This window comes from Lolium rigidum, chromosome 2 (assembly GCF_022539505.1).
Source record: "Lolium rigidum isolate FL_2022 chromosome 2, APGP_CSIRO_Lrig_0.1, whole genome shotgun sequence".
Taxonomy (NCBI): domain Eukaryota; kingdom Viridiplantae; phylum Streptophyta; class Magnoliopsida; order Poales; family Poaceae; genus Lolium; species Lolium rigidum.
This window is the reverse complement of record NC_061509.1, coordinates 234776728-234789819: the sequence shown is the minus strand read 5'-3', so window position 1 is coordinate 234789819 and position 13092 is coordinate 234776728. Positions and strand designations below refer to the sequence as shown.

Sequence of the window (13092 nt, the reverse complement as noted above, 5' to 3'; positions counted from 1 at the left end):
TGTCTTTGTTACTCTGTCGTTGTTATTTCACTACTGCTACTTGCTATAAAGCTGTTACTCTTGATAAACTCTTGCGAGCAAGTCTGTTTCCATGTGCAGCTGAATTGACAACTCCGTTGTTAAGGCTTTCAAGTATTCTTTGTCTCCCCTTGTGTCGAATCAATAAATTGGGTTTTACTTCCCGCGAAGACTATTGCGATCCCCTATACTTGTGGGTCATCAAGCATCTTTAAAACTTTCTCCCCCTTGTTGCTTAAACGAACGAACTTCAACTTCAGGATTACTCATTTTAGCAGCAAAACCGAATTAAATAAAGTAAAACAAGTAACTAATTTGTGTGTGTTTTTGATATAAAGAAAGCAAACAAGACAGAAAATAAAATAAAGCAAGACAATAAACAAAGTAAAGAGATTTGGTGTGAGAGACTCCCCTTGCAGTGTGTCTTGATCTCCCTAGCAACAGCGCCAGAAAAGTAGCTGCTTGTGACGGTAAAGCACACGTCCGTTGGGAACCCCAAGAGGAAGGTATGATGAATACAACAGCGAGTTTTCCCTCAGTAAGAAACCAAGGTTATCGAACCAGTAGGAGATGAAGGCCACGTGAAGGTTGTTGGTGAAGGAGTGTAGTGCGGCGCAACACCAGGGATTCCGGCGCCAAAGTGGAACCTGCACAACACAATCAAACTACTTTGCCCCAACTTAACGAGTGAGGTTGTCAATCTCACCGGCTTGCTGAAAACAAAGGATTAAACGTATGGTGTGGAAAATGATGTTTGCTTGCAGAAAACAAAAGAGAACAATGATTGCAGTAGGTTGTATTTCAGATGTAAAAGAATGGACCGGGGTCCACAGTTCACTAGTGGTGTCTCTCCAATAAGATAAATAACATCTTGGGTGAATAAATTACAGTTGGGCAATTGACAAATAGAGAGGGTATAAAAATGCACATACATATCATGATGACTACTATGAGATTTACTTAGGGCATTACGACAAAGAACATAGACCGCCATCCAGCATGCATCTATGCCTAAAAAGTCCACCTTCGGGTTAGCATCAGCAAGCCCTCCAGTATTAAATTGCAAACAACAGACAATTGCATTAAGTACTGTGCGTAATGTAAACAATACAAATATCCTTAGACAAAACATTGATGTTTTATCCCTAGTGGCAACAGCATATCCACAACCTTAGGGGTTGCTGTCACTCCCCCATATTCAATGGAGATATGAACCCACTATCTAGCATAAATACTCCCTCTTGGAGTCACAAGTATCAACTTGGCTAGGGCCTCTACTAGCAACGGAGAGCATGCAAGATCATAAATAACATATATGATAGATCAATAATCAACTTGACATAGTATTCCATATTCATCGGATCCCAACAAACACAACATGTAGCATTACAAATAGATGATCTTGATCATGATAGGCAGCTCACAAGATCTAAACATGATGGCACAAGAGGAGAAGACAACCATCTAGCTATCGCTATGGACCCATAGTCCAAGGATGAACTACTCACGCATCAGTCCGGAGGCGGGCATGGTGATGTAGAGCCCTCCGGTGATGATTCCCCTCTCCGGCAGGGTGCCGGAGGAGATCTCCTGAACCCCCCGAGATAGGGTTGACGACGGCGGCATCTCTGGAACTGTTCTGGTATTCTGGCACTCGGTGCTAGGGTTTTCTGGGACGAAGGAATAAATAGGCGAAGGGGCGGAGTCGGGAGAGCCAGGGGCTCCCTCCCCATATGTCGGCGCGCCAGGGGGCCAGGCCGCGCCGCCCTATGGTGTGGGCCCCCTGCTGACCTTCCTCGACTCTTCTTCGGTCTTCTGGAACACTCCGGGGAAAATAAGGCCGTGAGCTTTTGTTTCGTTCAATTCCGAGAATATTTGTAAACTAGCTTTTGTGAAATAAAAAACAACAGAAAACAGGAACTGGCACTGCGGCATCTTGTTAATAGGTTAGTCCCGGAAAATGCATAAAAACATTATAAAGTGTGAATAAAACATGTAGGTATTGTCATAAAACAAGCATGGAACATAAGAAATTATAGATACGTTGGAGACGTATCAATGGGTTAGTTCATGAAGCATAATTGACAAGGCTTACCATACCACATGACTTCACGTGGCACATTCTTCATGCTTCATGTGTTGACTAAACTTGAATCTATTCTCCACTCTTTGTATTGGTCAACATTGTATCTTCTCATGCTCTATCATACTATCTTGAGGTGTATAAAAAAATCTTTACTTGGAATCAAGCTCTCAAGATCTCGATCATTCATTGCTTATCACATAAGCTAGAACATTGCTAATATTGAGTTCCACATAAGAACTCTATCTTCATTTCTTATTCTTGATCATATCACATATATATCTTCAAATCGATGATCTTGATGCCAATACACAAGGTATATCTTTATCTTTATGGCATCCATAATTGAATCCAACACATGGAATACAAGTAGTACCTATGGAATATTCCTTCATATAAACTCACTAAAAACATTAGTACATAGGGGTTGTCGTTAATTACCAAAACCACACATAGGGGCAATGTACCCTTACACTTGGCAAGTGATTTTTTTTTAAAACAAGAACGAAGTGAACATGAGGACTGAAGGTTAGGGTGGAACAAGATCAAGCCAACAACTTTACTCCTGGATCATAGTACCTCGTGCGTGTATTGTGTATTATGTTGTGATGGTTGACTCTTGTTGATCCCTAGAACAAATTTCCCTAGTTGTCCATAATGATGTCAATACATTGCATATATCGGCATGCTGTAGCGTGAATTATATAAAAATACCACAATGTTTTCCATGCCCAGTGTACATGGGTATATCAAGTAGTCACGCTTGAGGATAGTAAAAATTGTTGAGACTTCCCATTGATTTAAGCATTAAAGAAAAAAATGATGGTATTATTTCATCAATGCAAATATTTGTTTTATTAGATTTCCTAGTTGTCAACTATTATAATGCTCACTTAACTCCTACACTATTCAATTGCATTATGATTCGTGCATCTGTAAGTTGCAAGTTGGATTGCAACACAGATATTTCAGTTGCAAATGTGATTGCAGCTGAGAAAAAAATATTCAGAACTGTTTGATTTGGTTTGTAATTTATGCTTGTCATGAGCTACAACATGGGTTGCAACTGTAATCTAACAACATAATCTGACTGAAAACTTAGTTAATTCTCATTAATTAGCTGCACCCACTTTTATTATTTAAACTGCCCAACGGTATGAATATCGATCAAGTTGTAGGGCTGGCTTGGGCCAACAGCGTGAGTTCACATGAACAGAGCAAGCCTGCGTGCGCAGGCACAGCAAGGGTCACATGCTGTTGGCAAAATTCTCATTAATTTTGCCAAGGGACGGGTTTTGGACCATACGATCTACTTCCTTCCGTCGGATTTAATCGAAGTCGGAGGTGTACATGCGAGACGAGAGCTAGAAGCAAGGGTGCGTCGATAAAATCGGACCTGAGGTAGTAGATTCGAATGTGAGGAGCAAATCAAATCAATTAATGAAACTTTGAATATTTTTGAAATTTCTTGTTTTAGCGAATTGAAAATGGGAAACTGAGAATTCTTCCGTTTTGATTGCCCTCCGGAGTCCGGAACAAGGCCTTCTCCGAATCCCAGGAGGGCTCGGCCCGTGTAATAATCTTGGGCTAGCCCACGCAGCTGCCGACGTAACCCGCCGTCCTAGTCTCAATCCCTTTCCTCGAAATTAAATCGCAAATCGAACCAAACCCTAGCTTCTCCTCTTCCACCCCCGGATCCCCATCCGGCGACTCGCCGGAACCCAACCCCCGGATCCGCCCCTCGCCGCCGCGCCAGCCATGGGCCTCCGGGACAACCTCCCTCCGGCCAAGAAGTCGGCGTCCACCTACTACGACCACAGCAGCGACCCCTGGTTCAAGGAGCGGTACGGCGACGAGGCGGCCGAGGACGACGCCGGGAAGCCAACCGGCCCAGGCAAGTTCGTGCCGCCCTACGGCAAGCGCACCGGCTTCATCCCCCGTCGCCCCGAGGACTTCGGCGATGGCGGCGCCTTCCCCGAGATCCTCGTCGCGCAGTACCCGCATGGCATGGGCCGCCGCGACGACAAGGGCGGCTCCAAGATCCTCGCGCTCACCGTCGACGCGCGCGGCGGCGTCGCCTTCGACGCCGTCGTCAAGCAGGGCGAGAACGCCGCCAAGATCGTCTACTCCAAGCACAGCGACATCGTGCCCAAGATCGCCACCGCCGACTCCGAGGCCGTCGAGGACGAGGAGTACGAGAAGCTGGTCGAGGAGACCACCGACCGGACCAAGGCCGCGCTCGAGAAGATCGTCAACGTCCGGCTCTCCGCCGCGCAGCCCAAGAACGTGCCCACGCACGATTCCGGGTCCAAGTTCATCAAGTATAAGCCGTCGCAGCAGTCGGCGGCGTTCAATTCGGGCGCCAAGGAGAGGATTATTAGGATGTCGGAGATGGCGTCGGATCCTCTTGACCCGCCGAAGTTCAAGCATAAGCGAGTGCCCCGTGCGTCTGGGTCGCCCCCTGTGCCGGTGATGCACTCGCCGCCACGGCCAGTGACAGTCAAGGATCAGCAGGACTGGAAGATCCCACCTTGCATCTCAAACTGGAAGAATCCCAAGGGGTACACAATTCCGCTGGATAAGAGGTTGGCAGCTGATGGCAGGGGTCTGCAGGAGGTTCAGATTAATGATAACTTCGCAAAGCTTTCGGAATCACTGTATGTTGCGGAGCAGAAGGCGAGGGAGGCGGTGCAGATGCGCTCCAAGGTGCAGAGGGAGCTAATGCTCAAGGAGAAGGAGAGGAAGGAGCAAGAGCTCAGGGCACTTGCGCAGAAGGCACGCATGGAAAGGTCTGGCGCTCCACCTCCATCTGTGGCTGTGCCTGCTGCAGGTGGGAGGGAGAGGGAGAGGGTTGATGACGGGGATGCCGATATGGATTTGGAGCAACCGCGTGAGCAGCGCAGGGAGACTAGAGAAGAGAGGGAGGCGAGGATTGAGCGTGACAGGATCCGTGAGGAGCGCAAACGTGAGAGGGAGAGGGAGAGGAGGCTGGAGGCCAAGGATGCTGCAATGGGTAAAAAGAGTAAGCTCACTAGAGACAGGGACCGCGATGTGAGTGAGAAGATTGCCTTGGGTATGGCAAGCACCAATGCTGCCAAGGGCGGGGAAGTCATGTATGACCAGAGGCTCTTTAACCAAGACAAGGGAATGAACTCTGGCTTCGCTGGTGATGATGAGTACAACATCTACACCAAGGGGCTGTTCAACGGACAGTCCGGCATGTCCCAGCTTTACAGGCCCAAGAAGGATGGTGATTCTGAAGTGTATGGTGGTGATGCTGACGAACAGTTGGACAAGGTTATGAAGACCGAGAGGTTCAAGCCTGATAAGGCATTTTCTGGTGCTTCGGAGAGGTCTGGCAAAAGAGATAGACCCGTGGAGTTTGATAAGCAAGAGGAGAATGATCCGTTCGGTCTTGATCAGTTCTTGACTGAGGTGAAGAAAGGAAAGAAAGCTGTGGACAAGATTGGAGGCGGAGGAACCATGAAGGCAAGTGGTGGCTCCTCTAATAGGGATGATTACGATGGTGGATCTGGGAGGTCTCGCATTAACTTTGAAAGAGGAGGCCGCTGAGGTATTTGCAATGCAGGTTATCTTCCGTGGTTTGCAGGTTCTCAGTGCATTTTCCAATATCATCCTGAAGAATTTCCTTCAAGAATGTGAACTTTCTTGCATAAGTAAGTACCCGATGTTTGAGATACCGTGATACATCTGCTTATTATATTTTCGACGGTTTTGTTGAACAGTGTATCTACTTGGATCCTGTGATGCTTGTATGTTGTATATCTTTTTGTGGCAGGATCCATGAAAACTAGGTTGTTTACACATGCCATGGGCTCTTCCATGCCCTGTAAACTTTAAAGTTGTATCAGATCGCGATATATATCTTGTTGAAATGGGTATGTTCCACAAATTAATCGTTGTCATGTCTTTTTTTTTCTCCATACTTATTGGTGGTGCTGCCAAGATAAGCATCCTTTTATTGATCTGGAAGATGTTTCCATTGACAATGCCCCTTCAGTTATATCTGCATTCGCTCCAGTTTCTCTTGATTTTGTTGTTTTTATACTAACTTAAAACTTGCTGATGCCAATTCTTGTGTATTGGCTTTGATTTAGGTGTTTGTAGGCCCACAGGTTGTTGATTTCGTTGCCTGTACCAGTTTATGGAGCTCACTACGTGTCGTCTCGGTTCTGTTAGCTGCTTGTTGATTTTGACGTCGTACAGTATTATCATCACCAGTGAGCCTAAGTTGTCTCGAGGCTGAGACGACTGAATCGTTTATGCTTGTCAGTTAAAGCAGAGACGTTCTCTGTTGTACTACGTTTGAATAAACCAACCCTTGCTGAAGTCAGATCGCAATGCACAGTTGACACGCCCAAGCTTCGTGGCTGCTTCCTGTGAATATGTGTATCGGCAGGCAATTCCACACGATTTACCGTCTGACAGCCGACAAAGTAGCTCCAAATTCCAAAAACGTTTTTATCAGATATCTGACGGAACGTTTCCACTGCTGTATTTTAGCTTGCCAAATTGTTGTAATTCAGCATTGTTGCTTCACGCTTCAAGACCTTCAAGGTGTTGTGGCACTAGGGGGTAACTATCTAGTGATAAAATGATACTACTTCTCAAAATTTGAATTCATAAGTATCAAAGAAAATTTAAAACAAATATGTGGTTGTTCACAAGATGGTTTTTTCATCCTATATAATTTTCAGAACAAAATTCGAAATACACACAGTGAAACAAAGTTAATGCGAGACACTATTTATGTTTGATTTGTCTTTTTTGTTTCTCTGCATGTATTTTAAATTTTGTTGTGTAAATTTCAAGGATTGTAAACACATATCTTGTGAACATCCACAAAATTTTATTTCAGATTTTTTTGAGGCTTCACATATGGCGTATTTGTGCTGAATAGCTAGTAGTACCTGCTCTCTGACCAGCGGTTGGCCGCACGAGAAACCAGTAGCCGACTTCACAGCAAAATTTCCCTAGGCCGCACGGCGAACCATCGCAATTAGCAATTCGCAAACCTCATGTCTCGCCTCTACTCGACTGCTCCGATCTACCGCCTCCGGCGCTCCTCCTCCTCCACCCCCACCTCAACCTCACGCCTGGCTCCCCACGTCGCCCTTGCCGCCGCCATGGAGCGCGTCCGCTCCGGGACGCACACCACCCGTTCGACGAATTGCTGCGCGAGGACACTCCTGTCCCCGCGCGCACCCTGAACGGCTTTCTCGCCGGCCTTCGCTGCCCGCGGCGACAGTCTCGCGCTCGCCGTCGCCTCTTCAACCGCATTCCTCGAGGAGATGGCCTACTGGTTGCGTCACCCACAGTCCACACGTACGGCATCCTGCTCGACTGGTGCTGCCGCGCGCGGCAGCCAGTCCTAGCGCTCGCATTCTTCATCTGCTTCCTCAGGGCGGGCCTGAAGGCAAACAACCTTATCGTCAACACCCTCCTCAAGGTCCTCTGCCACGCAAAGCGGCCAGATGATGCTGATTCACAATATGCCGGATCTGGACTGCGTGCCTGATGCATTCTCACGCAACACAGTTCTCAAGGGCCTATGCGATGATAGAAGGAGTCAGCGTGCACTCGACATGCTTCGGATGATGGCGAAACAAGAAGGTGGCTGCTCCCCTGATGTGGCGTCATATACCACAGTCATCCATGGCTTTTTAAAGGAGGGCCAGGTTAGCACACCAAGCAACCTACTCCATGAAATTGAGAACGTATCCATGGCCTCAAACCTAATATTGCCGCATACTCTACTATGCTTCACGGGTACGCTACAGAAGGATGCCTTGTTGATATGACAAATCTCTACAACTTGATTAATGCATATGCAAAGTGTGGATCGGTCGATCATGCTATTGTTACCTTTGAGGACATGCAGAGGCAGGGACTGAAACAAGATGCTGTAACATATTCAACCATGATAAATGCATTTTGCAGAGAGGGTAGGATGAATGATGCTATTGAAAAATTCAACAAGATGATTAATATGGGGGTACCGCCGGATGTACAAACTTACAGGTGCCTGATTCAGGGTTATTGTACACATGGTGATTTAGTAACAGCTACTGAATTGGTTTATGAAATGATGGGAAAAGGCATCGGTTGCCCTGGCGTTATATTCTTTAGCTCAATAATAAACAACCTATGCAAAGAAGGAAGGGTGATAGATGCACAAGATATCTTTGACTTCATGGTACATATAGGTGAGAAGCCTAACATTGTCACATTCAACTCATTGATTGATGGATACTGCTTAGTTGGCAAGATGCAGGAAGCATCCAGATTCCAGAGTACGTGATGATATGGTATCGGTTGGCATTCAGCCTGATGCCTCTATCTACGTATAGTACACTTATTGATGGATACTTTAAAAAAAGAATGGTCGTTACTCTTCAAAGAAATGTCAGGTATGACAGCTAAACCGGATACTCTTACTTATGGGATGGTACTGGGTGGGTTATTTAAGGCTGGTAGAATTGTTGGTGCAAAGAAAATGTTCCATGAGATGATCAAAAGTGGAGTGAGGTTCTCCATTGGTACATACAATATAATTCTCGGCGGGCTTTGCAAAAATAGTTGTGGAAATGAAGCAATCATGCTGTTCGAGAAATTGCAAGCAATGAACCTTAAGTTTGATATTATAACTCACACTATAATAATTGATGCAATATTTAATGTTGGGAGAATAGAGCAAGCTAAGAATTTGTTTGCTGCAATACCAGCCAAAGGATTGGTACCTACTGTTATAGCCTATATTACGATGATGTCAAACCTTCATCAATGGATACGAGTGGTTGTGCTTCCGACTCTCGTATGTTAAATATTATTATCAGAAAGTTATTGAAGAAAGTTGAAATAGTTAGGGCCATGAAGTATATGTCCAGAGTTGATGGTAAGAGCAAGTCGCTCGAAGCTTCAACAGTTTTCTTGTTGACATCTCTCTTTTCAATGAATGGAGTTCACCATAAGGACAAAGAGTTGCTCCCAGCAAGGTATCAGTTTATCTAAGGAGACATCCACAGTTAACATGATACGTTCTATCTGAATTAAAACCCTCTAAAGGCACAACTGAGATCTTCCTTGCCATGAGGCCTTTCTGCTGGTACATAAAATGTGCGCGAGTAGAAAGTTAGTACCTGATTCTTTATGTTTGTTTTATTTTGCGGTTTTACCATATGTTGAAATTACAGAATGTGAATTATCGATGAATTAGTAATAATATTATCTTTTTGTACATTGTTTTTTGTGTTTGTTGGATGTGGAGAGGTACACCGGGTTGCATTTGTCAGGACAATGGCTCCTGGTATCTGGTGGTTATTGTGGAAGGTAGAGAAATTTGTTGTTTCACAAGAGGTTCTATTTTACATCGTCTTAGTGATTCCTTAGTTGTACATGAGCTGAACAGTAGCGCCCTGCTCTGCCATCATCATGTTGCTCACAGAGCTGAGAATAGAACATGACCTTTGGGTTCCAAAAGAAGGCTATATCCGATAAAATGTAGGATTTCCAGCAACTTTGCAAAATTGTTATGAAGTTGATGCTTCTTCATATATACCATATGTTGAGAGTTTCTGTCATAAGCTTCCATTCAACATCGGGGTGGAAATAAGTGATGATGTTGGAAACTAGGTGCTAGAACAACAATCTGGCCCATGTCAGACACATATCCGTATGAGGTTTGTGTTGTTGTTTTTGTCTGGACCTTGTGAACGTACTAGCATTCTTAATTCAAAATGCAGGTCATTGTATTTGAATATTTCAGATACTGGGAACTTAACAAAATAGTGTTGTTCGGAGAAAGGTGCTCTCCCTCGGGCAGCTGAAACTTGGTAATATATTTATTTTTGTGTGTGGGTAAAAACAGTTAAGACAGGATTCCCGACGCTGGGGGAGCGGGCACCTGCCACCGTGACAGGCATGCGGCAAGTGCTCTGGCCTCTGGCCAGGCCCGTACATGGAGTTCAGTTTGGGAATAAATGGTTAACAAGAACAGGCAACAGCCGATAGCACCGGAATAAGGCCATCGGTGAACCAGCATATCCTATTTATACTGACGAAGAGGCGGATGGATCGGACTCTGAAGATGATCAAGAGATGATTACTGAAGATAATCTCACTATGAGGTGAGAGAAGAGATGATTCCTGAAGATGATCCTGCTGCGACCGGATAGTCGGTTGACACCGAGCCCGACGACGATTCTTTTGTCAGACGGGAGGAGGATTCTGAGCTGGAGCAGATTCTTTCAGATTAGTTGGGTGCTTATGCAGCTAGAAGAAATTAGTTAAGTTATGCAGATCTGATCTTGCATACACGTGTTGTATGTCGTAGCGGCTGATAGACTTTACCCCTCGAGAGTATAGCTGGATCTGCTGGTGTAGATAGAGTATGTGGTGGAGCTGTACAGCCTCTCCTTTACCCCCTGGCTCCAGTGGTTTTCCAAAGAGTATAGTAGTGTCATCTTCCTTTGTAATGTGTCCGTTCTGCTTCATGTCTTCTTTCTCTTTCTCCTGGTCATGTTTTTAGGTGCCATATTCAGTTTCTTATTTATTTGTTTGTTTTGCGAGGGAATCTCTGTTGGTGGTTGGTGTATAGTAGTACAATTCACTAATATCTTCTTTAGTGCCAAATTGCTCTCAACTTGCTAGTATGGTGCAGTACAAGATTTCCTGATCTATGCATGCTCTTTTATCACTGGAGTATTCTCCGGGTTTATTTATTTTTGGTTGCGACTGCAAATAGGTGGCCAGTTTTTGTTTCGCCATGTCTTCATTGAGCACTATAGGTTCACTTTTGCTTCAACTATGGTGATGTAAATGTTTCAGTCCTACCCAAAGATAAATTGTTTAGTTGAGAGCAAGCTGAGCATGGATGATATTTCATCTGGCTAGGTGGATGTATGTAGATGTAGCTGCTTCTAACTCAACCGAAAAGGAAAAACCTGGTTAAAAACCTAGAGGCTACAGGCATCAGCGTAGGAACGGCGGGAGCAGGATGAAGGTTTCAGTTTTATATCAGCGAGCCGAGGGAATCAAAAATTAATTTACATCACCATAGCTGAAGCAAAGGTTAATTTGTAGGCGGGAACTAGATGGCGGTTTCAGTTTTCAAGGATGAGACAGCCAGATATCAAATATTCACAGTTGATGTTATCTATGGATTAGTGGGAAAAATTGAAAACGAATTTAGTTTCCTATACATTCAAAAACTAGTTAGTTTCCTGTGACCCGAATATGACATCTCAGGCACTGACACTCAAGAAAGACACAAGATACCCTGTTAACCAAGGAACGCGTCTCACCGGCGAGCAGGCCGACTCTACTGCTGGGTTTCCCTATCCCCCCTTCGTTCGACTACAGTTGGGTCACTGCGTTTTCTTTCCTTTACTTCCAAACGATTCTGACGGCACTTGCTCGATTATCTTGCCAGTGACCAACAGAAATCCGATCGAAGGCACACGGAAAAGTCGTCACTGAACTGATATCGGCAACAGCCAAGATGAAGTTCAGCGGTTCAAGCACGCCAGTCCTTTAGCAGAAACAAGAAATGCCCAATCTTAGAGTTCGGTGCACATTGCACGAAAGAAACGTTTCTTTTCTTGTTCCTTTTTTAATAAAGGCCCATTTGATTCGTAGGAAACTAGGAATGTTGGAGGAAAATCATAAGAATAGGAAACCTTCCTTTGATGGTACTATTCATCCATTTGATTTAAAAGAATGAGTTATAGGAAAAGTGTAGGGATTTTTTTCTTTGGTTTAGGTTTCATAGGGAAATCAAAGAAATTCCACAATCCATTTAAACCTCTTTTTTTACATTCCTATGCACACATAACAAGACAAAGATCATAAGTTGCATGCTAATGATCTAATCTTATCTTTACATTTATTTTAATTATGATTTAATTATGGTTTTAAGGATTCCCTTTTTTCCTACTCCCATGAATCAAACACGCAAGTTCGCAAATTCATGTGTTTTTACAACTCTATGGGACTACACATACATTTCTATCCTATTCCTGTATTTTTTTTTCCTATACCTATGTTTGTGAAATCCTGCGAATCAAAACATGCCTAAACCGAAAGAAACACCCTATACTCCTAGCCCCCTGGGGCCGTTTATCAGTTTATAGTAGGAGCCTATCTCATGATGCAAATATTCTTGCTGGCGGCTTGTTTAGACCTGATGGGTTAAAAATCCCTGATGGTAAGTTGACAATGTTGTGCCTGATTAAATTCGTGGATCAAGGCGACAATAAAAATTGTGAAAACAAGAGGTTGGGGTGGTAAACGCAATGTGGGATGATGGAGGTGACGCCACTCTTCTTTGCTCCCCATCAGATCCCGCCTAGGTCAAATCCACCTTTGCTCCCTTTTTATGACTTCTCCTTTGATTACCACAAACTGTAATGATAAACCATTATATATTGTAGTAGCTAGGAACTAAATTGATGAAATGTCGTTCGTATTAGCTAGGGACCCGTAATAGCTATGTATGGACTGATGAACTGCTAGCTTCCTTACTTGTAGTTGTCTGGATTCTACCAACCAGCTTCGAGTGTCCAAACAGATCCTGACCCGATCTCAAAGTGAACCCGAACTAATGTCACCATCTTTCAAAAAAAAGAGCATCTCTAACAGATGATGTATAATAGACACCCAAAACTAGTGCCCTATAAATTATATACATCACAAAAGACTGGAATATATGTCACATATTCAGTTTTTCTTTACAATATGAAGCAAAATAGGGCACAGCTGCCGCAACCAAATTCACCACAACGAGCAAGCATGATCATCAGAGATGGCGTCCCCGTACCGTCGCATGCACCTTTGTGAAGAGGGCTTCTGCCTGAACGACATTTCCCTCCGCGAGGGCATCATCCGCGTCTCCCGCAACGCGAGCTTGGCGAGCCCCGCGACCGTGTCGAACTCGGCAACACCGAGGAGGTGCTCCAGGAGCCACGTGTCCA

The 13092-nt window shown here is 44.6% G+C and overlaps 1 protein-coding gene across 1 annotated transcript; it reads left to right on the top strand.

Annotated features, from left to right (window-relative positions):
- Positions 1–3738: 3738 nt before the first annotated feature.
- LOC124693132 (SNW/SKI-interacting protein A-like) lies at positions 3739–5813 on the top strand. Its single transcript, XM_047226583.1, has one exon. It carries the CDS (start codon positions 3860–3862, stop codon positions 5672–5674), a length of 1815 nt encoding a protein of 604 aa, XP_047082539.1. The 5' UTR covers positions 3739–3859; the 3' UTR covers positions 5675–5813.
- Positions 5814–13092: the final 7279 nt, after the last annotated feature.

What these genes read in the sequence shown, in the direction of transcription:
- LOC124693132 (XM_047226583.1), top strand. Translation starts at nt 3,860, where the DNA reads ATGGGCCTCCGGGACAACCTCCCTCCGGCCAAGAAGTCGGCGTCCACC.